Source organism: Engraulis encrasicolus, chromosome 7, assembly GCF_034702125.1.
Source record: "Engraulis encrasicolus isolate BLACKSEA-1 chromosome 7, IST_EnEncr_1.0, whole genome shotgun sequence".
Taxonomy (NCBI): Eukaryota; Metazoa; Chordata; class Actinopteri; order Clupeiformes; family Engraulidae; genus Engraulis; species Engraulis encrasicolus.
Window position 1 is genome coordinate 53778734 of NC_085863.1, and position 25042 is coordinate 53803775.

General features: G+C 41.5%; 1 protein-coding gene across 1 annotated transcript; it reads left to right on the forward strand.

The window, feature by feature from the left end:
* Positions 1 to 3436: 3436 nt before the first annotated feature.
* LOC134453147 (zona pellucida-like domain-containing protein 1) lies at positions 3437 to 11849 on the forward strand. Its single transcript, XM_063203960.1, has 10 exons — positions 3437 to 4344; positions 5313 to 5539; positions 6028 to 6215; positions 6459 to 6531; positions 6641 to 6738; positions 7167 to 7250; positions 7563 to 7734; positions 9529 to 9712; positions 10098 to 10127; positions 10247 to 11849. Exons 1-10 carry the CDS (start codon positions 4185 to 4187, stop codon positions 10405 to 10407), a joined length of 1377 nt encoding a protein of 458 aa, XP_063060030.1. The 5' UTR covers positions 3437 to 4184; the 3' UTR covers positions 10408 to 11849.
* Positions 11850 to 25042: the final 13193 nt, after the last annotated feature.

The following is a 25042-nucleotide window of genomic DNA, read 5'->3' on the forward strand; positions in this document are numbered from 1 at the left end:
TAAGTAGTGTTGGAATAGGCCTATGCCATATCATGCACAGTAGCAGATCAAGTCATAAGGGATAGGCCCTAGCCAATAGCAGCTGGTTCCACAAAGGCCTTTCAACAATGTAGGCCTATGCAAAAATGAATCAATGCTAAATCAGTTGAAACAGTTATGGTAATTATATAATGTACAGAAAGTATTAGGGCACTATCTGGGCTACTTGCTCAAAAAGGAGAATCGAAACAACACTACACAAATTGTTGTCCACATGGTGTATTCAGTGCAATTAATGAATTTAGCTCTCTTGATGACTCAGCAATGCACTTCTATCATTAGACAGTTTCAAATAAAAACTCCTTGGTTGTTGGCTACAAACTTTCTTGCTCCCATGCACACCCAAAGCAAATCATACAGTTGAAATGTATCTTAAAATGTAAAAAAGAAAAGAACAGAAATGGACAGTAGGTCTAAATCTTATCATCCAATTTTGCAAGTCATGTTTCTGGATTCATTAACAGAACAATTGCCATTAGAAACTTGCGCGTGGGGGTAGGGTTGATGAATGGGTTACCATGGTTAGAGTGTGATAGGCTTGTGGTCCTCCTGTGGACAAGTGGAGACTTGCCTCGTGGTTGATTATGTACACAGCCTTCTTTCAGCAGGTGCAGGATGCTTGGCAACACTCTACCAAACAGATCATTTGAGTAAACAGAAAGTAGGCCTACCTAGGCCTCAGCTCTCATATTGTATGATTTCAGGAATAATTAGCTTTTTTTAGGCACATGTTTACATGATAAAATGATACGTTATAAAGCTGTATGAAGAATAAAAAACTAAATGACCAACAGAATGTTGTGACATGATAGATGATCACCTTTGCTTGTGGGCTTGCTGCTGTTTGCCCTCATGTCAAGTAGGTGGGAAGAGAATATGGCCATGGATATTTTCTGTTACCCTGGGCGTGGTAATACATTAACATCATATGATGAGTGGAGGTGCAAAACGCACACCAGAAACAGAGGTGCTGGCAACCAGAAAAACACATTAAAAAACTGTTTATTTAACTTGTGAGTGTGCTGCACCTCTCTCCTTCTACAATACATTAACATCAAACATGGTCCTATTGAATTAGGCCTACTCCAAGTTAGAGTTTCCCAGAACATTTCACTGAATGGTAATTCTTCTGTTCAAGCTTCAATGCTTAATTCAAATTTGGAAATGCCTGCATTGTCTGCTTTAGCTGTTTGCCCTGATTGATGACTAGTTTGGACATGTTGGGCCTATCTCAGTCGAACAGGAATGAGTCTTATGAAAGGTCCTGTTTAAGGTCCCTTCCTTTCTTCAAACTTGCCAGGGCCAAGAAGAGACCACATGATACTCGGAGCTGGTTTGAGTTTATAATGTCATTGCAAGCAGTAACAATACATTCGTAAAGGTGTATATCCCTCCTTAGGATGCCTAAACAGATGGACACCCTCCTCCTCTCTGTGTATATACGTTAATGTAGAAATTAAAGGCAATAAAATACTTGCCATTTACTTCCTGATGCAAACTATTCCTGAAAAAGTGACAGTGTGAGATTGTGACCTGAAGTTACTGGAAGAGAGACATGAGTGTATTGGGAAATGACCTCGGGCTGGAATCGAACCCAGATAACAATATGCAGTGCCATAGCCATTTGAGCCACGGCCAAGGCCACATACTAGACTTTTAAAGATAATTGGAACACTTGGTAAAGGGGGGAAAATAATGGAAGAGGTTAAATGAGGTGTGGGTGGGCAAGACCCGCTACTTTGTGGCATTCAGCAGCTTTCGTATTGTATAGGTGTAGGATATCAGGAGGAGTATCACACAGATGAGCCTGGTGCCACAGTATCAACTCAGTAAGATTAATGAGTCCCATGGCAGAGAGCCTTTGCATTTTGTAAAATGATTTGCTCCGAATTGGGTCAACATTTAAGGGTGTCACGGATGCTCCAATTTCTTCCAGTCTTTGTCTACACACAGTACAGTCTGGCTTGGGTTGGTTATCTTGGCATCTCTGTGTTGTGGGCGAGGGAGGCACCACACACAAAAATAGACAAACTGAATTACTCAACTGAATGCTCAAATGACAATATTGACCTACAATGAAGTATTAATATTAGTCAAAGGCTTTATTGATACAACATCTTACAGCTTTCTTTGATAGAGACTCATGCGTATAATATTCATGGTCATGTAATAAGTAAGCAAGCAAAGAAAGCTTTTCTACCTGGTGGTCTATATGCTAAACTATTTCTGCATTTGCCGAACTTGACAAGCCAGACTTTGACATTAAATACAAATGATTTGTGTTGCGTCTTTAGATTTCCAGACTAGCACTTGCCATGTATTGTGTTTCTATTTCCCTGTGCAGTCCTTTCAGCAAAGACAATCACCTAAGCAATTTAGGTGTAACTTCTGTTCTTTCCTCTTGATGGCAGCAAAGCACAATGTATTCCAGCAGAGTGGCCTGCAGTTGTATATTGGATGTTGAACATGACACACAGCAGGCTTTAATGGGGACAATCAAATCAGGTTTGCACAAAACTTCCAACCCCTGATGTGCCACACACATGAATATTTCAAATTGATTCATTACATAGTCAGGGTTTTGTTTGATTGTTGTTTTTTGTATTGCCTTGTGGTGGGTAATTGTTCTCTGTGTGTTTTTCATTTTGACATCAAATGTCATGTGGTGCAGTTTTGAAGCACCAAAATATCAAACTATTGTTTTCTTGTTTTTTTCCACATGGTCTGTGTAGTACACCTCAACAATGATGCTAGTTTTTTGACCCAGTGGGAAATGGACCACAGGTAGGAATATGTTATGTGGAAATGGCTGTTGTGCCACTTTGTGGCGTACCAGTGTGATAAAGATTTAAAAAAAAACAGGAACGTTTCTAATTACTGGGCACTCTGACAGTAAAGTGTCAGTAACAGTACTGTATCATTGGTCAGTAAGTTCAAAGCGGCATTCCATGTTTGCTTCTTTTCTATCGGATTTCATATGTTCCAGACACTCCCATCCCAGGAGAGGACCTTGCCCTTTACACCATTTAATTGCAGCACATTGTACCTGAGACTTGACTTCATACTTTTGTTACACTTGGACATCAATACCTTGCTCAATACATTAAGCACATCCTCTAAATTAAACAGACAGAGCGAATTGATTAAGTTACCTAACAAGTTAAGTAACACATAACAAAAACATGGTATAGACTGTCAAGGACAATAAACCATGTAAGATATATGTCATGTGATGAAGAAATAGCAATATATTCAATGAACATGAAGAGTGGTTAGACTGTACAGGACAGTAATTGGACTTTTTATACAGTGATGGACTGAATAGAATATGGCAGATGTGTTATCCTTGATACAGTGCTTAACTTGGTATACAGTATAGCACAATATTTAGGCCTACATAGAACATAATAACCAGTTGTATCAAAACTACCTAAACAGAAAAGACACAAAAGGGCTTAGAACGTTCTGGAGACTGTGGAAATGATGTTATTCAGGAGCTGGTCTGTACTGGGTGAAGTGTAAGTCCATAAAAAAGGGGAAAGTGCAGGCACTTTGAGATTTGAGAAAAAAAAATCTTAACAAAAACCCCTTTAATATTACGTGGCAAAACTGTTTCAAAACACACAGGCCATCTGAACTGAGCTTTGTTTTAGAAATTACACCAAACAAATATTATCACTTCCTTCAACCGGCATGAACTGGCCTGCAGTTAAATTTGTGGGCCCAAAAAAAGGATATATTTAGTTACTTTGTCAGGAAATTAATCTCCTGATGCCTGTCACAACTATGCGTCATCCTGTAATTTGATGGCGGTCAAAAAATAAAAGTTCTGTAACTTGATTTCACCAGGTCATTATTTTAAAGGCCATGGCAGAGATATCTCGAGGCAAAGCTTATGTGTTGTGGAGCGGCATCCTATTCTTTCTCCAGCACAATGAAATATAACACTGCTATGGGTGCTGTCTATATAAACCACCTTACACACAGTCATACACATTCAACACCAACACAGGTGGGTGTCTATAACATCACTTGAGATTGGCAGCATTATATGCGCACAACTTTTATGACCTGTATGCCATTTGCTATATATCCATTATTTCAAAGTGGTAGACAAACAGTTTGGATTTTTGTAGTCTGTAGATATGGACTATTCTCTCCACTTTTTCCGCTTTATATTTTTGACTTGTATTTTTTGTTTGCAGACAGTAAGGATGATAAAGTGGAAACACCTAGCCTTGTTGGCATTGGCTTTTCATTCTGGACTTGCAATAAATTGCACAACAGACTATGACAGGATCCCTGGTAAGTAACTGAACATTTTTTATGATATTATTAATAATAAAATATAATATTAACCAGATTGATGGAGCATTCCTCAGATAATAGCTTGGTTTTTTTGCTTATGTTACATTATGTTAGTTTGTTATGTAAGTTATGTATGCTTACGTACTTGGCCTGTAAAGGTACCCTGTATTGTGTTTGTACCGAACTAAACAGACCTGTACCGAACCGAACAGTGCCAAAAGGTAGATTGACAGGCAGCTCAGTTCATATTTTTACATTATGCTGCCACTACATGCAGTGGCTCATGCAGAACGCTGAGAGAGAATGCAAGGAAAAAAAACAGTTGTAGAGGCTTATTCTTTGTGAGACTTCGAGAAAAGTTCTATTTCTTACACTGAAGAAAACTCCAACCCAAAGAAGCAGTTTGAATGTATTTTCCTTTTATATATACTGTACCAAAAATGTACTGAACCGTGACCCCAAAAACTAAGGTATGTACCGAATCGTGATATTTGTATACCGTTACACTCCTACTACGTACTCGGGTGGGTTAACTTTGGACAAGTAATGAACCTGCTAAAAGGTCAGCCTTATGGCTTCTTTTTGTACAGTAAGGAGGAACGAAGACAGATTACTCCTTTAGGTTCTGATAATTGAGTCAGTCACTTAACAAAGTACACAAAAATAGGATTTTAACCTTAAAAAACAGGTTGAATCTTAAAAACAGGGTGAAACACACTTTAAACAATCATTTTACTGGCCTTAACGTGAGCAAGAACTGCTCTAAATAAGCTTGCAGGAGTGGAACATCTGTCTGTGGTTCAAACGAAGCTCAATTTCAGTATGGCGTTTGAGGTCTGAAAATTGTCTAGTGCTACTTTAAGCCCCAACCCTATTTGGAATAACCTCTTTGGCTCTGTCCAACGCTATCCATATTGTGCTGCTCACTCGCTGACCCTGTCGGTTTACACCATCATTACCTGCAGTGAACAGTGACCTGACGGTGGACTGCGGCGTCAGCATCATCACGTTGGAGGTGAACGTGTGCACGGCATCATGGGCCGGCTTCAACGCCTCGACGCTGGCCATGAACGGACAGCATAATAACAGCTTGTGCTTCGGCGTCACCGACACCAGCACCAACCCACCTGTGGTCCGCTTCCAACTCCCCATCAACGACAGCTCCGAGAACCCCTGCCGACAATCTCTGCAGGTCCTTATTTTTTTTTATTTCCTTCTCCTGCTTGTTCTAAATTAAAGATGAATAATTAATAATCAATTGCAGTTGATATCATACTGAATGTGTATTTGTTTTGTTATAATGTGGGAAAACACACAAAAACCTGTTGTTCCAGCCAGTTCAAATAACTTTGCTTGCACACATATATATTTATTTGGCCAGCATGTTTACAGCTTATGTTGCGGTTTTGAAAGAACTTGGTTAAGTGACTACCTTCAGAAACTGGCCAATCTAATAATAGATAGCTTACATTTAAGAAAATGAGAACTGCCAGGCCCTTTTAACCCCTGTGCCACAGAGCCTCTGTAATTACCGTGTCATGTCCAATAATGTCCAAGTCTTAATATGTTACTTAACATGCCTTGCTACTGAACCACCATACTCCTTTGAGTTAGTGTTGGTGTATGTTTGTGTATCTGTATGTCTGTGTTGCCTGTGCTGTTGCCTGCTTGGGATGGGAGATTGTGGACGAGACCCCAACGTCTGCAGTGTTCAGCTCCTTCTCCAAAGTCCAGTCTGTGATCATCACGGGCTTCATCGACACGCCTCGCTCTACCGAGGGCATCATCAGTTACACCACAGACCTGTACTATCACTTCTCCTGCCGCTATCCCCTGGAGTACTTCATCAACAACACACAGATAGTGGCGTGAGTCCCCCCTCTCCATCACTCAGCCTGGCCTACAGTCAATGCGCGCCTTGCTCACAGTTTCTGCACTCGATTTATTTCTCGCAGATTGTTAAAGTGTGTGTGTGTGTGTGTGTGTGTGTGTGTGTGTGTGTGTGTGTGTGTGTGTGTGTGTGTGTGTGTGTGTGTGTGTGTGTGTGTGTTCGTGTGTTCGTGTGTGTCCGTGCGGATGTGCGCGTGTTTTTCTGCTAAACTGTTTTGCAGGTCCTCAGTTTCTGTGGCAACCAAAGGAAATAATGGAACCTTCATCAGCACCCTCAGCATGAGTGTTTACAATGTAATAACACCATTTGGTGTTTTATTTTAGAATAATATATAATATAATGTGTAATATGATTAGACACTCTTACATGCTTTTCTAATGGCCAAACCTGTTTTCACTTCAGGATTCTAACTACATGTATCCTCTGGCGGTTCCCGACGCAGGGCTGCCATTGCGCTCAAAGATTTATGTTGAAGTGAAGGCCACAAACCTCACCGGAAGGTTAGTACCTTTTTGTCAGCTATCTTTTATAATATATATATATATATAGTGTTTATATATGATATTTCCATGTGCATCCATACGACAACACAACAATATACAGTATAAGCACTATACAATAATGGCCTCGGTTACATGGGACATGTAACTCAGAATTTATTCCATTTAATTCCTGAGAACATCATGTACACACTTACCAATTCGCAATTGAGTTTGTTTGGAATTAAATTATTAGTTAAATGAAAATTTAAACTTGATAGAAAAAACTGTACATTCCGAACTATTCATTCCGATTTATTCATTCAGAATTAAAACCACCACGTAAATGTAGCCAATGTGTTTCCATACAACCACACAAAAATATATAAGCACTGCAATGTGTCCATGATCCAATTTTGAGAATGATTCCTTATGTGTTATGCTGTTAGTTTTCATGTGCTGCTTGACCACTGCTTTGCCACACCGTCCCCCTACAACGTGTCTGCCAATGAGAAGCACGACTTCTTTACTGGGTAGGATTTTTCAATTTTCTCTCAATAATAAACCATTTCAGAAACAGTTGTTAGGGTTGGAAGCAGCCAATGGGAAGAGACTCACAGACAATGATCAATTAATAACAATTAACAGCAACATTATTCTTAAATAATCATTGATTCTCATCTGTGTTATAATGTCTTCTATGTCTCTTTTACATGTCCGATTGTAGTATGACACATTGAATGACAACTGCGTATGGTCATGTGCTATATACATTGATTGAATGCTTTATTGATTGACTGATTGATTGATGTCATCAAGTGATTTGGGTTTTTCCCCCCACACAGGTGCACAGTACATTCCAGAACCACAATAGACCAGAATGGGAGGGATCTCAACTCGCGGTTCTATTTCGAGGCGTTCCGGTTTGTGGAACACCACAGCCTGACAAAGTCCACCATATACCTGCACTGCATCGTGCGGCTCTGTGAGCCAGATAAGTGTCAGGAGCTCCTCAACGTGAGTGCCTTTTGCTGTCCGTGTAGTTCAGGGTCATCTATATAGCACTGCAGCTGCCCTGGTTTACATTGTGTTGGCAGGCTGAAGTGTGAAAGTCGGGAGAAGCAGGGACGTTGAAAGGAAGTTTGAGTTTGTGAAGAAACTTTTCAACACCAATGAAAAAATTAAGCAATTTGAAATTCAGGGAAAATAGGTAATTGTGAGCAGATGAAATGACAGCACTTTGATATAAGGCAATATCTGATATCTGACTTGACCTGTGATACATTTTCACAGGGTTGCAGGAGGTTATGCGCCAGTGAACAGTGAAATTATTGTGGCTTTCCATGCAACAGTAGTTGTGAATGTGTGGTCATATCAGATCTAGCAGTATAGGGGTGAACTCATATTCATGGATAAATATTAAATCTCATACCCAGCATCCCTTTTGTCTGCCACCTGCCAGACTGTATGTAGCCTGGCCATCAGTAGCCTAAATCAGGGATTCTTAGCCATAGGGCCGCGGACCAAAGTTGGGCCGCGCGCACAACCTCCCGGGCCGCAGACACTTTCAGTTTCGCACCAGTGGGCCGCCAGGGCCGTGGGACTGCATGGACAAGTAGCGTTATTAAGCCAAATACTTCCAACGCACTAAGAATAGTGTGCGCCTTTTTCCCAAACGCATCTCTGCCACAACGCAATTACCACATCGCGCTAATTCATCAAGAACAAGACGCTGCAATAAGGCTATTTGGAAAGAGAAATAACCAAGCGGTAGGCCCTAAATCACATTGGAGATTTCGTCTGGGAACCACCTATTCATTTTCTCGTATGGGGAGGGTATTGGTATACAATTTCACATGGCCGTTTATTTGAGTGCTCCAAATGTCTATCATTCTGCGTACATGTAGCCCAGAGCTGATCGTACCAATTGTACCCATCTTGCCACCCCTTCCCTTGCTCTGTGATTGGCTCGAGAACTCATATGAACAACTCAGCCATGTTTTCCTGGCTGCTTTGCAGTTCCAAATTGAAATTGAGTGTGCAAGGCAGCATGGGAATTCTCAGACTAGCTGTACTGCATGCATAATGTCCTGCCTCCAGGGTGAACAGCGCTGCCACTATGGTCTCTTACCTGCTGCTAGTAAAACCAATGCTGTGATTTAGCTTACCGGGTGGCTTTATGGCTACCCCTCTTGCACGGGTGAAGCGTACATGCAATTTTGTGGTGTGCACTGAGTGCAGTGCTGTGCATGCACTGTGTGCAGAGGCGCACTTTACATTCATACCTAGGCAATTGCCTAGGGCCCCAACCAAATCTGCCCTCCAAAGGGCCCCCCAAACTGTCACACCAGTTGCGATAAACACAAAAAATCAGGCCTGATCCTAATTGGTCACTTGTGTGAAGTAATAGAAGATATATACAACACAAAACACTCAAATAGCATCCTCACTCCCTCCATGCCAATCAGGAACCCTTATTTTGTGTACGTGTTTACAGAATGTCTTTTGAGGGCAGCATGTTTGTTTTTCGCCTAGGTCCCCAAAATGGCTAGATCCGGCCCTGGCCTGACTGTGCCGTGGTGCTGCTGTGTGTCACAGTATGCCAGTGGGACTTTCCCAGTGGGACGCTCACTTTTTTCCACTTTCACCTCAGTTAGCCTTCGAATGACAGACACAACTGTTTGAAAACATCAAAATTCGCTACAGCTGCAATATACTGCTGTCCTCAAAGAGAATGGGATAATGCCATGCCCTTTCTTTTTCATGTTTTATGTCACTGCATCATCATATTCATTGTTTATTTTCTCATAGGGCTGTGGCTCTAGTGTTTATGGCAGAAAAAGGAGGGAAGTGGCAGAGCCTTTTGGCTCAGAGTCGTCCGAGTCCACCACAGTGTCTGTGGGACCGATCTACACCCGAGACAATGGTATGCCTATCTTAGCCCACAGGAATGCACCTCTGCTACCGCACCTCACCTCAACTACTAGTAAAATGAGTTAGGTCACTTTCAATTTACTTAAAAAGTAGTTCATAGAGCAGAATTGATAAACAGTTGTTGTGAGCTACTGTTAGCCCTACATATACAGTATTTGTCTGTTACAACTAGTTAACCAGTTACAACATACCATTTGCTATGAATTTAACCACTTTGCACAAGGCTTAAGTTATAACCTTACTACCACCAACATTTAATTGCCCAAGTCTTAATCTGTTACTGTTACTGTCATACATGGTTGAGTTACATAGTTGAGTATTTGCAGCAAAGAGCGGATGGGCCGAGACTACAATGAGGCTACAATGGTTTTAAATTGTGTTATTATCACTGCTGTAAAGCAGTTAATGATCTCTACTAATGTAAACACATCTTTATGTTCAAGCAGATGAAGTTGATCAGACCGCGTTCGGAACTGGTTAGTATGTCTTTTGTCCTTTATGTCTTAAATCATCTGGTATCTTGAGGAGCTTTTGTTTCACTTTCGGTGTTTGTAAAACCATCTCTCTCTACTTTCTATCTTTTTCTCTTCTTTAGGTGCGTCCTCTCAACAGGCCGACAGCAGCAAAAGCGACACAGCGCTAGCCATTGGGTTAATCTTCGGCGGTGGAGCCACGGTGGTCCTGGTCGTGGGAGCCTGGTTTGTGGCAAAAAAGTTTTTGTGCCTTGGTGGTAGTGGACTGACGTCCTTTCACTAGTCGACGTCTTCCTACACTTTGGCAATGTTTTGCACTTACCGTAATAATGGAGGTTTTGTCCTGGAACTATGTCAAGCATTGGACTCCTGTTCAGAACTCCACCTGTTTTTCATTCAAAATGTACGTAACACAGTGGCTGGATGTTGCGTTTTCTATACGATGATATCAATTTTGTGAACACTGTGCAATTTCACAGCTATCCTACGGTACGTAGCCTGTATTAGCCGCCTATTCTATGTAAATAAGACTATCAAACAGAGATAAAATGAACTAAATGCATGTTGTTCATGAAGTCTGTATAATGATTCCATAGCATTTATGTAGTGAAATGAAGTATGACATTGAAAATGATTACCTACACCTTGTCTGTAGTACTCAAGAAACAGCCTCCTCTAATTGCCATAGAAACCCATTTATATAACTATGATGTATGATGCTGCAAAATGAATGTCAAGGCCTAAGACATCAAACAGCTGTTTTAGCTGCTGTCACCAGGCCTAAATATTGTAGCTTTTTGTACTATTACTATTAAAAGGCCTCAAGTGAATCTTTCTTATATTAGTGGCCTTAGTTGTTGGGGTGGTCTAGGATTGCGTATGAAATGAATAACACAGACTTTTTTTAACCAATCAGCCTTCTTTGAGGGCAGCTTTGAAAATAAAGCATTACTTGTATGTGAGTCTTGTATGTGAGCTGGCCACCTTAACTCACTGCACACTTCTCTGATTGGTGGGCCAGGAAGGAAACCATCAGGGCCCCTAGACCAGTGTTTCCCAACCTTTTTTGTCTTGTGTACCCCCAAGCCTTTTCGTTGTGCCATGAGCATCCCCTAAGTCAAGTTCTATATCCCTTTCTCCATCCCAATGTAACTAAGCTCCATATATTTGTTCAAATTTAATTTTTCCAAGTATCCCCTGCAGTGTGCTCGCATACCCCTAGTGGTACACGTACCCCTGGTTGGGAAACACTGCCCTAAACGCAACTCCTCTCAACTTGCGTGGTGCCAGGCTCTGCTGCACGCTATGTTCCAGTAAAACACCATCTGATGTATTCCAGACGTGCAAAAAGTTAATTAAGTCCCACCCTTTTTCCAACAGAGTTCAACATTATGCAACCCTAAAAACAAGCATCAAGCATACAACATTTTAAACAAAAGCAGCAAGGGATTCATTTATTTTACAAAAACATACAATGAAGCCTATTACTGAAGTATGAAAAAAAAGAAATGGGTGTGTTCTGGCAAACCATAGCATCTTTCTTCTGCCCACGTAATTGCTTGCAGGTCTTGTTTACATTCCAGGGTTTGATGTCTGAGTTTCATGATGCTTTGCAAAGTTTTGTAGACGGCAAAAAAGGTTTTACTATGCATAAAATGTGAAGGTAAACAGAAAGCCTTTGTTTTCACCAAAGAGCAGAGAATGACACAATGCTTGTAGATGCTCAGCCACTTTCATGCCACCATTTTTAAAACAACAATAATAATGATCAAAATTATTCCAATCACGACACCAGCGATGTTCAAGTTCTTGGCCATCCGTGATGACTCTAGAGCCCTGGTCCCATCACCCATGGTATTTGCATTGTCAACCTACAATGGGAGTTGGGGGGGGGTGTAGAGAACACCATCAATCAAGCAACATACATTTTAATAAAGTATATTAAGACACACATAGCATGGCATGATGCACAGCAGGTAACAAGAATACACTTACTCTACATGAGTAGACAATAGCCGCAATTCCAAGGGGAAGACAACAACAAAGTGTGTTGAAGATGGAAAAGCCCAGATGTGATGGCACGTTGGTGCGCCCTTGAACGCTGTCCATTTTCACGGGTGTTGGCTTTTTTTTTTTTAATCGTCTCCAAACCGACCCTTGTGCCTGGTGCAGGAAGGTGTAAGTGTGAGGAATGCTTGTAAGGTTTTACAGCAGTGTATATGTATGGGGTACCCACATCTGGGGGAGGGTCAATTAGGAGGCTCTGAAATGGGCCCGCCCTGTGCGGGGATGGAGTGGAAATTTACTAACTTTTTTTTTCTTTTACTCTTCTTTTTTCCCCTCCTTCTCTTAATGACATTCTTGGCATTTGACAAAAGATGAAACAATAGCAAAAGTCTGCTAGAAGGGCTCATTTGGATTGGAAAGTTTAACAAAGATGCAAACGCTTGTTAATGACATGGGCATGTGATGGAAAGAAGAAACACTTGGTTAAAAAAAAGATGGAAAACAGAAGATAGTCTTCATTTTCCTTGGTCAACATACTGGCGAAGCTGTCCCTGCATTTCTCAAAATAGCATCCAGATGTGAGCATTCATCAGCTTTGCTACACAATGTCAATATGATAACATGCATAGTTCATTTCTTACACATGCTGTTGTGGTATCGTTCTGAACTCTCTCTGTCAAATTCTTTACAGAGCAATTCACAGTGTTTTTTCATGCTTAAATTGTCTCCTGAAATGAAGTGCAATACAGGTTTTTTTTAAGCACCCTGGGCCAGTTGCTGGAGTAGATACAAGGTCTTTCCAGTGGAGGGACTCACATGTGTGAGATTAAAGTGTTTTAAATCCACATGGCCCTCATTTATGATATAGAGCACCTAAATAAGACAACCCGTATGTGTTATTTACATATATTTTATATGTTTAAGATATGCATCCGCTTGATGGGAGATTAACACTATGGCACACTGGACACACAACACTCACAGCTGCCCAGTGCTGTTGGTTTCAGCTGTGGGCACTAGAATAACGGACTTCATCTAAAAACCACAATGACTTGCCAGTGCCTATAAACAAACACATCTGCAGGCAAGCAGGAAATTTAAACTGTAACCACCTTAGAGCAGGGTTGGGATATCTATTAGAAGCCGAAGGTGACTCTGCCAACAATATTGTTAGTAAATGAGATACCACGTCATGCTAAATCACAACAATATTATTTGAAATGTTAACGAATACTAGAGATGTTTCTTCCCTCATGCACATTATTTGTCCGAGATGCATCCATTTGTAGGCTAGATCTTTCCTAAAGGGCTGAAGTTGTCATGGTAACGAGCCACTAAAAGTCAAAGGAATCCTACGCATGTAACATTTGTAGCAGTTGTAAATCTGTCAGGAACCTCCACAGTAAAAGTGAAACTCCAAAACACTATTGAAATGACTCTGCCCAGCTTTTTCAACGGAACGACTAAGATTTAGGAAGAACAAGGAGTGTGTGTGCCAGGGCGTGCCTGGGTCTGAGTGTGTCACCAGATACGTTTGGAAAAACAAAATTGTTTTCCATCCCCAAAGGAGATGACAGGATCATCATGGGAAACAAACAACACCAAATAGCTTATGTCAAGATTTGTTGTAAAAGCAGCCACCATTGTTGGCAGTGCCAGTCCCACTATCTCTCAGTCACTTGGCACCACTGCTATGAATTACCAGTGGTTAGTCTTGCACTTGCAAGAGCGAAACATGTTAAAGTGATCTCACGTGTTATGGAAGTGCATCTACAAACATTCATCAAAGACAGTTGAATCACTTGTTGTGCCTTTCCCTCTCTCCTTTGGCACAGAGTCATCTGTTCTGAGTCAACCACTGTGTCTGTGGAGCAGATGGACACCAGGGATAGTACAGAAGTACTTGCCTATGGGAATGTATTAGCTAAATGAGTTAGTTTGTCACTATACGGATCTCTGTCAATGGACATTTTTTTTTGGGGGGGGGGGGGGGGGGGCTGTTATTTAACTTTCTGTCAGGATCATGGAAGAGATATAAGAATGCCTTGACCATGGCTCAAACGGCCAAGGGACCCGGGTTTGATTCTGGCCCAAAGTTCCCAATCCTCATTCATCTCTCTCTCTCTCCCACTCATTTCCTGTCACACCCTCAAGCTGTGTCCTGTCTGAACGAAAGCTTAAAACCCCAAAGGATCTTTTTTAAAATATGAATGTCTTTGTTTAGTGAGCACATTCATGTAACACCAGTGAGGAAAAGAGGGGGAGAGGGGAGAGAGTGGTGCCTCCTAGCCCACCACAGCTAATACTAAACTCACCATCCTTGTTGCCCACTATACCTGGCAGAACGAGTCTTCTGATTCATTTTTTTGTTTAAATTGATTTTTTAAAACATTTTAACCCCATAAGACACGGCATTAAATGAGCTGTTACCAGAATGGCAATGACCAACTCGTAATGTATTACTAAAGGCCCTGTGCACTGTCATAGTAGTGTAGTACTATAGCAGTTAACTTTCAATGTCACAGTTACGTTACAGCGTGCCACAGGAGGTGGATTAAGGGGCTACATGACAAACACACCAAAACAAAGACAGCAGCCAAGGAACAAAACACACACAAAAAAGAAGAACAAATAAAACAAAAGACAAAGTGCCCACACACATCAACAACAACCCACACCGACCTCCACTCCCTCTAAATAGTGCAACAATGGTCCCCATACCTGATTAAATACCTCCTCCTTCCCCCGAACACTGCAAGTAACCCGCTCGTACCCGGCAATTTTCAGCATTAGTTCAGTCCATTCTTTGAATAGGCAGGATGTAGGTGATTTCCAATGTCTTAGGATAATGCGACATCCTGACATCAAGACGCACCCACAACTTGTATCTTCTTGTTGTCTGAATGTCCTCCGACAGCAAACCAAAAATAGGCCTACATAGATCTGGTGATGCAGAAAGATCACACTGAAAAACTGAACTTTAAAGCTTCACAATCCCATCCCAGAGCACACTGTTTTTTCACATTCGTACAACATATAAATCAGAGTCCCAGTTTCTTTCTGACATTTCCAACAAGTACCACTATCCATTACTTTCAGTTTGGCTAGTTTACTGGGGGTCCAGTACTTGTGTACTCCAGTACTTGTGTACTCTGTGGAGTACTTTATACTGAATGAGCTGAGATTGCGTTTCTCGTGAACAGGTGTGCCAAGATTCGACCAACCATTTCCATGTATCTTCCAAAATTGCTGTGCCCAAATCTTTTTCCCAACACAACCTCAGTCCCTCTAATTTGGGGGCTTGTGCCTCTCTGATAAGCCGGTAGAAAATAGAGGCTTTTTAAAACCCAGGTTTCATAAAACCTCCTGAAAGCTAGATGGAGGGTCTCGGACAGATTTCAGCTTAGCTCTACTACAATGGGAGAGATGTAAATATTGGCAGGGGGCATATTTTAGAAATAGGCATATCCTCTGACTTTGACCAATTAATGGTATAGCCAGATATTTCAGAAAATGAGTCAATAATTGAACACATAGACGGCACTGCCTCATCAGAATTATTTGAAATCAAAAGAATGTCGTCAGCATACAAAAAAAGTTTGTGTTGTTCTTGTCCCATATGTACTCCTTCTATATGTTTACATTCGCGTAATGCAATAGCAAGGGGTTCGAGAAATAAAGCAAAAATAAGCAGTGATAATGGTGAGCTCTGTAGTACCACGACTAAGATTAAAGGATGGTGACATTACCCCATTGGTAAAAACAGTAGCCATACGTGTACACTAACTCCAGCCACTGCATAAATGACAGACCAAAACCAAATTTCCTTAGCGTATAGAACAGATAGGTGTATTCAACATGTCTCGAATTCTCAAAACTCTAAACGCAAATCCAAAAACTTACACACAACGGGCTAAACCTCTCACTTCTCACTTCTAAAAAATGAATGTCTTGTCTCAAAAACTCATTCTATAAAGCCAATTTTGTTCTAAAATTCAAACACAAGCATCATTTTAATTCACTCTCATATGAACCATTGGAGGTAAAACATTATACTCAGCATGACACACAGTAGACCTTACAGTAATTTGGTCAGTGTTCCACTTACTGAAGAGGGTATCTTTCTGTTATGAAATGCTGAAATATTGTTTTTAGACTCAGAGTTCACAGATGTGTGGCCAAAAAAAAAAACATTTTACATATTTTTCTGACATTGAAAAAAGTGGCACTAATTTATTATAAAAGTGATGTTGAAAAGTGGAAGTGATTTCTTGTATTACATATTTTGGAGATCAAAAACTAAAAAACCTCACTGCATCCACTCATGTTTTCATCAATATCACATGCAAATGCAACGTGTGTCCTTATGGGGTGATGATGGCAGATTGCTAACAGGTATGAAAGAAGTTTGCCAATGTGATGAGGAAGTTACATGGTATGGAAATTGATTTTAGTATTTTGAATGATAGTGTGTTCCATGAGAAAACCAGCGCTTTTCTTCATGAAAATTCTGTCAAATCAATCAAAATTATGTTGAGTCTTTTTTAGAAAAGTGTGTTGTAGAACTGAAATTTGAATGTAAAAAGGAGTTGTGCTTATAGTTTAGTGACATTGGTTAGGGGAGTTGGGAAATGGGTGAGGTGATTCCAGAATTGTTTGTGAAGTTAGTACCAGAAATTGTGTGGAAATGATCGAGAAAAACTGCAACCACATCCTATTTTTGTCATTATCTGATGGAACAATCGAAGATGGTGACAGGAGGCAAGTGAGATAGAGAGATTGGGGAGGAACCCCCGGCACGACAGTGCATTGCCCTACCATTTGAGCCGTGGCAGGGCCTAGCCACATACTGTTCACCGCATGACACACACTTCTCTTGTACTTCAGCTCTGATGGAGATCTTCATGAAATGTCACTATTCATAAGAAAAACTGCAACCACATCCTATTTTTGTCATTATCTGATGGAACAATTGAAGATGGTGACAGGAGGCAAGTGAGATTAGATTAGATTAGATTAGATTACTTTATTGGTACCCAAGGGTAAATTTGATTTGCAGTAAAGTGAGCTTCGCTCATACAAAACATTCAGGACATAGGACACACATAACATTCAAGCAACCCACAATGAACATATGGATAATACCAAAAGTGACCTAGTGCATCCTATCAATGAGACATGGTGTCACATAAAGTGACAGGGGTACTAAATAAGAATAGATTATTAAATATATGATAAAAAGGAGTAGTACATGATGAGAAGTAACTAGCTTGATAAATACCTAGTAAAATAAGACTCTTGTCTAAGGAGTTAAAAACAGTAGAAACAGTGAAGAAAAAACAGTTCAAGCAATAAATAACATAATCAGATAGGCCTACAGAGAATCATAGCCTGTGTTTGGATGCTATATTATTAATTTCTCTAATTGCAGAGGGGACAAAACTTCCTCTGAAACGCTTTGTTCGACAGGCAGGCAGGCTATATCTGTGGCCAGAGGGCAGAAGCTGGAACTCTTTATATAGTGGATGGGAGCCATCTTAAGATGGACTCAGCTATCCTCTGCAGCTGTCTATTGGGGGTTAAGTTGTGGCTCTCCAATAAGCCTGCTGGACCACTTAACTATTTGGTTAAGGGAGTTTCTATTTTTCAGGGACAAAGATAGAGATGGGGGAGGAACCCCCGGCGCGACAGTGCATTGCCCTACCATTTGAGCCGTGGCAGGGCCTAGCCACATACTGTTCACCGCATGACACACACTTCTCTTGTACTTCAGCTCTGATGGAGATATTCATGAAATGTCACTATTCATAACACACACCCCGCCCCCCCACGCACACACACACACAGCCACATGCACATGTACTCACACACTCCTCTCCCCCTTCACACTTCTGCTGAAGAATAGGATGTTTACATTACCTTACACTTCATAGATAATTTTACCCAAAGCTCCTAAAAAAGATGACTTAAACAAAATAGGGTTGTTGACTGAAAGTTTACACACATCTACAGATATAAATATGTCTGTAGTAGGCCCATCATATATACGTATATATATATATACTCGGGCGGTATATATCCTCGGACAGCAGCTTTATGAACGGTGATGCATCATGTACCTGTAGTCAGCATTCACAGTGTGAGTTATTGTGCAAGATCATTACTTTTGTCTATGGCGACGTGTGGCCGGGTGCAATATGAACGTGGACAACAAGCCCCCTGCTGTTGGAGAGTTCACGGCCAGTTCTGAGCCTGAGCCCAGAGCACTGCTGCACAGCAGGCTTTCCGACAGGGCTGAACAACTGGGTATGTTGTCCTCCTGACCTGGGCCCAGGGAGAGAAGGGGCCCAGAATTGGGTCCCCATTACATTGCATGCATTGCACACTGTGTATGGGGGGGGGGGGGGGGGGTGTCAGCGGTCCTACAGCACAGCACAGGACCTTGATTTCACACATATGTCAGTGTGGATTTTTAAAAATCATATCAGTCAGCACACAGCTTGGAAAAGGAAAATAGTTTATTGACTCTTCTGACTGGCAGTGACATCTCAGATGTCAGAGAATGAGAAATCATGCTGTCATAAAGCAGGCCATGCCTCAAAGGATGCTCCCTCAGGACTGGGCTGCACAGCTGTCGCAGTGCTCCTCGTACTGTACTGTGTGTGTCCTCCTAGTTTACCAACAGTGAGAAGATCATATAGTTAACCCTTTGATGCAGAGCCTCAACTAGCGGCCCTACTCATTTGGGGGCCCTAGGCAAAATGCATATATGGGCCCTCTTACGTACAAACCCCAACTCCGATGAAGTTGGGACGTTTGGTAAACAGTGAATAAAATCAAAATGCTATCATTTTCAAAACATTCAATCTATTCATTAGATGGAGAATAGTGAATAGACAACATATTAAGTGTTAAAACTGAGAAAAAATATTGTTTGGGGGGACATATGTACTCATTTCTAATTTGATAAATCCAACACGTCTCAAAAGAGTTGGGACGGGGACAATAAATGGCAGCAAATGTCGAGGAAGACTAAAAACAAAACAAAAGACAACACTTAACAGTTAAATACATTAACCGATGAGATGATTTTATATAAAAAACAGTGTTAATTCCTATCTTGGACATGATTTCACCAGCTTAAATGGTGGGTGTATTCCTTGTCATGTTTTGCAATGTTTTCCTTTCTGTAGTGCTTACAGTGTGACAGGTCTTGACCAAAAACCCACCATTTTATCACCTGCTGGTCCTTATGATGGAGCCAAACTGTTAAAACATAGTAGAGAATGCAATTTGACCTTACTATGTGGCAGTAATCAAAGATCTCCCTTCAAAATATAATGCATGAGTGGCTTTTCATGCTGTTTAAAACCCATTTATACAATTCAGCACTGTATTTAACTGTACAGTGAGTGAGAACATCTTAACCAATGCACTACTGCACCCACATGCCATCATGGAGGCTGACTTTTGAAGCTAGCACTAACACAAGTTGGATGGCCCATTTTTACTGTAGCACAGGATGTGCAATGCTCTATTATTGTCAAAAAGAATGGACTTCTACAACTTCTGCTGACTTCTGTAAGCAAAGGACAGTTTCCCATGTCTTCTGGGTCTATTTCAAGTGAGCTCAGGTGCTTAGGAGAATGTTACACCCCTGTATCATTTGCACGCATTAAGCATTCTTGAATAGATTGAATAGATTGAATGTTTTGAAAATGATAGCATTTTGATTTTATTCACTGTTTACCAAACGTCCCAACTTCATCGGAGTTGGGGTTTGTAAATCATTTTTGCTTGTATTTATCTGCATGGTAAAGCTGATTGTTGGGGTTTGGCCTAGGCCAGGGGTCCCCAACCTTTCTGGTTCTGAGGGCTACCAAGGGGTGCCTGAGGGCTGCAAGGGGCTACTCGAGGGCTACTTGTTTGTTCAAAATCCTCTACCAATGTTTTGACATCGTTCTCTAATCAAACTATGATTGAATGATAATTTGCTTATAGGTTATATATAAATATTCATTATAGTTCATAAAGAAATAATCTCATATTTAAAACAAGAAAAATGTGAACTTTGACTAAAACATTGTCGTATAGTCACTATTTTTTTTTACATCCTCAGTGGGCATGGTAAAGCTGAGTGTTGGGGTTGCCCTTGGCAATTGCCTGGTCGTCTGCCTATTGGTAAAACTAGCTCTGAGAGCCTCTGGTATAAGCTTGTTGTTAACCCAGATGTAAATGAACAAATGTCTTTATATGTTACTTGAGATTCTTGGTAATGCCATAACAATGTTGATATAAATGTAGCAGTTTTATTTCAGCAAACAGTGAGTCAGATCTATCTCATCTGCACTAAAACCCTATGACACATTTTTTTGTTTTCTGCTAATAAAATAGAACAGACAGAATTACGTACCTCAAAAAAAACATTTTAGAAACAGCAGAATGCCCCTTTGGGTGGTGTAGTGTAGGCAACTACAGTTATTTGAAAAGTTTCTTTTTTTTCATTTTTGACAGCGGGGCGTAATGCCTCTGCTAGGGAGTTGGCAGTGACACACAGGACTGTTGATAGCTTTGGCTGGGCCCAGGACAAAGTCATCTGAAATGGCCCCAGCACAATACATATCATGTAATAAGGACCCAATTCTGGGCCTCCTCTCTCTCTGGGCCTGGGACAACTGGCACCTTTGTCAGCACCCCTGGTGTCAGCACCCCTGGTGACACACAGCAGGACCAGTTCAGAACTTTTCATCGGCATGCAAATGAATAGAGAGAGCACGCCAGGTGGTAGCAGAGGGGAAAAAAACCCTAACAGACAGAATCAATATCACACTTAGTCTAGAGAGGAACCCATAAAAAGATCATAGACATACACACAGTGGATTTAAATTTCTGTTAGTTCTGAATTATGAATGCGCGCACAGCGTGGGGTAAATCTGCATTACCAGCGTCATGCACTACTCAGAGTAAACAGTATTGTTTGTTTCTCTGTGTGAACGCGGTGTACTGAGACCTAAAAGAGGCATCATGGATTTTGTTGTTTAATAATGGCATACATTATACACATACATAAAAGTATTCCAAACATGATCAATGTCCCCATTGCCAGCCATGAAAGTTTGCTGATATTTTACTGTAATAACTTCTGGCAACATTGCTGGGAGGCCTTCTGTAATGTTCTCCCTGGGTACAGTATTCTGGCACAAGCTAATTAAGCACACAATGCATGGGAAGACAGCTGTGTGTGCTGTGGATGTCCATTGAATAATGATTTGCTGATGATGCTTAGGGTATTGTGTGATAAATAGGACTATAGGCGTACATTTTGCATGACTCGAATAGCAAGCAATGGTTTCAATTAACAGCACATGTAGACATCAGACAAACGGTCTTGATTTCCCCCATGATTATTAACTCATATCACGGTAAATAATGCTGTGCCATTCAACTGTTAACATGATTTGGAAATGTTTATGATTTTTTAAAGTATTTTTTAGGACTTTTCAAAATTTTTTATGAGACAGGATAGTGAAGGAGAGATAGGAAGTGAGTTGGGAGAGAGAGACAGTGAAGGGCTGGCAAAGGACCCGGGCCAGGAATCGAATCCGGGTCGGTCGCGTAGACCAGTGTCCTACCGTTAGCGCCACGGTAGGGCCGGAAATGTGTATGATTAAATTCATTTGTCATTCTTCTTGTTCTTCTTCTTTTTATTATTATTATTATTATTATTATTATTATTATGATTATTATTAGTATTATTATTATCATCATTATTATTATTATTATTATCATCAGTGTAGCAGTGAAATAAATAATGTGAAGAATGTCCTCATGTTGTGGCTATGATTGTAATTATTAACAAGCATCAGATGTGTCTTCCTTGTCCTGTGGCACCGGTTCCTTTGTTTAGAGTGTAACAAGTCCTGAGTCCTATCATAGCGGTCCCTCAACCCCTATGCAGATCATGGCCACCATCTGTGATCATGATGATAGTCATACCGTGCAGATGTCACCAGAGGGACACAGAGGCCTAAATAGGGGAGAGAGAGAGAGAGAGAGAGAGAGAGAGAGAGAGAGAGAGAGAGAGAGAGAGAGAGAGAGAGAGGGAGAGAGAGAGAGAGAGAAGCAGTCAGGCCTCCGGGTCATTGGCTTCATTCCCTGCATGGGTTGAATGCACACAATCAGTCCCGCCAACAGAGTTTGGGGGACAAAGGGGTCACTTGTCATGGGCCCAGGAAGGGGAGGGGGGGTGACTGGCTCAGAATTGGGTCCCCATTACATCGTATCTATTAAGAGGGGGAGGCCCTGTCAGATGATTTTGTCTTTGCCCCGGCAAAAGCTGTCCGCGGCGGCTCACACAACCACAGCTTTTCCCCCCTGCCATCGCCGTCCATGACTGACTGAGGTGTCCTTGAACGAGGCACCTCCCAGGGAGATGCAGCTGCGGCACTGGCTCCCCACTGCTGCAGGTGTGTTTGTGTGAAGCTGTGGCTCCCAGTGGGTCAGTGTCAGTGTGTCGTGTGTGGTGTGTCGTGTGTGTGTGTGTGTGTGTGTGTGTGTGTGTGTGTGTGTGTGTGTGTGTGTGTGTGTGTGTGTGTGTGTGTGTGTGTGTGTAAAATATATGTGTGTGACATGTGAGATGTTTGATATGCATCTCTTCTCTCTCTCTCTCTCTCTCTCTCTCTCTCTCTCTCTCTCTCTCTCTCTCTCTCACTCTCTATTTTAGGATTTTTGGAACAACTCCCCCTCCCTCCCCCATCTGTCAATGTATGCTTGTGTCTGAATGTTATTGCTATGAGCAAGCCTTTACTACATTTATGGTACATATGTTCCCCACTGATGGACGAGTTCGAAATCTTTGTCAACACAGTGTGTGGCCCAAGCTTTTTAATACTACTGTGGTTACTCCTCACAAAGTGTGATCCTGTGTGTGTCAGTGTTAGGTGGCCTAGTCTTTACCATACCGTCGTACTAATTTCATTCGCACAGAGGCTCTAGAATTACCAGATTGAGAACGGTTTATAGTAGGGGGGACATTTAACATACACTTTTTGTCCAATCGCAAACATTGAGCACTGACATCGAAAAACAACTGCTGGTGGAAAGGGTGAACTCCATGGAAGTTTAATATGCACACACCACCCTCGTCCGTCTCCTGATTGCTGATTGGCTGGTAGTCTGGTAACAAGACTAAAACCCTCCCATAACACCCAGCCCAGATGTAACATGGAAGGAAGATTTTTTTTTGGACCGCAGCGGTTTGGCAAGGCCAGGCTAGTACATAGCAGGGAAGCCGACAGGAAACAAAGGGGTCAGTTGTCCCAGGCCCAAGAGGGGGCCGAGAATTGGGTCCTCATTACAGTGTATGTATTGGGTGGGGGAGGGACACTTTAAAGAACTTCACAGCCAATTTCAATATGCTGTTATATTTCTCACGCTAACCTTGACTTTTCAGTACCACTAGCTAAATTTTTCAGCTCAACTCTTTCTGAGATCTGAGCTATTCTAATGGGGGCAGACTTTGTTTACATTAAAAACCTTCTTATCATAGGCCTTCTCTCAAAAGATATCACTGTTTGCTAGTTGTCTCCTGATGTTGCATAACCTTTTGGATGTTATTGGGAAGAAATCAAGATGTTTCTTGAAATGTAAACATACTCCCCCAGACGCCCCCATTACAATCACCAGAATCTCGGAAAAGGCTGAAGAAGAAAAAAATCTCTGACAAGTCCAGGGTAGTGTGAGCATTTCAACTGCGTGTCGAAATCGGCAGAAGGCCTGGACAAAACTGTAATGATAATTAGGTAATCGGCATTCCTTCCTTCTAGGGTCATTCCTTCCTTCTAAACCAGTGTTTCTCAACGTGGGCGGTACAGCCCCCCTGGGGGCGTTGGGGAGTGCTAAGGGGGCGTTGAGAAGGATACAGCTGAGAGGGGGCTGTGCTTATTTGTGCATTGGAAAGCATTAGTCCATTCATTTTTTTAATACTATGGGGGGTGTTGTCAGGCTTATGATGAGGTCAAGGGGGCGTTGGAAGGCTTGTGATGAGGCCAAGGAGGCGCTTGTTCAAAAAAGGTTGAGAACCACTGTTTTAAACCTTACCCTTGCTGGGGTTTCTCATCATCTATGACGTCTTCCACGTTTTGCTCACGGGAGAAGGGAAACGGCCCGGCTTGCAATACACATACTCTAAAAATACTTCTGTGTTAGTTCCCTCAAAGCTTCACATGCATATGTGATATCTGGACAAGATGGTTGCTATGGGTGCTATCCTCAATCATAATGAACTAGTTCATCTTTGACACTGTCCCGCCGACTTACAGTATGGGTGGGATTCTGTACATTAGCAATGATATCATTCTACTCTCTGTAAACACCTGGTTAACAGGGTAACCAGAAAAGGATGAAGCAGAGGCTTTATATTTTCAAAGAGACAGAGGCTTTTGAGATGTTTTAATAGAAATGTACAGGCGAGAACTTAACAGCATTATGGCAAGTTTCAGCAAATGTTGCAAATGTTCCAACACCAAGAGCCAATCGTATGCTGAACCATACGAATGGCGCACCAATCTTGATGCAGCGTTGTGGTCAGCTGTGCTTCACTTGCTCTGTAGTGTTTCACTGTGAGTGTGCATTGCTGAAACCAACTGTGATGAAAGGGGTGTTTAAAACATTACTTTGATACAAAACAGACAAACCTTTCAAAGCCATGGCTATCATGTTTTCACTTGATTATTTCAGCCATATGTTTTTCATTTCCATCAACCATCAGAGAGTGAATCACCATTCATTCAGCTAGGGCAGGGGTGGGCAATTATTTCGGCCCGAGGGCCGCATTGGGTTTAGAATATTGACGGAAGGGCCAGATGCCACAGAAAATTTGCCCACGTCAATAATAAAACAGTGTATGCTGA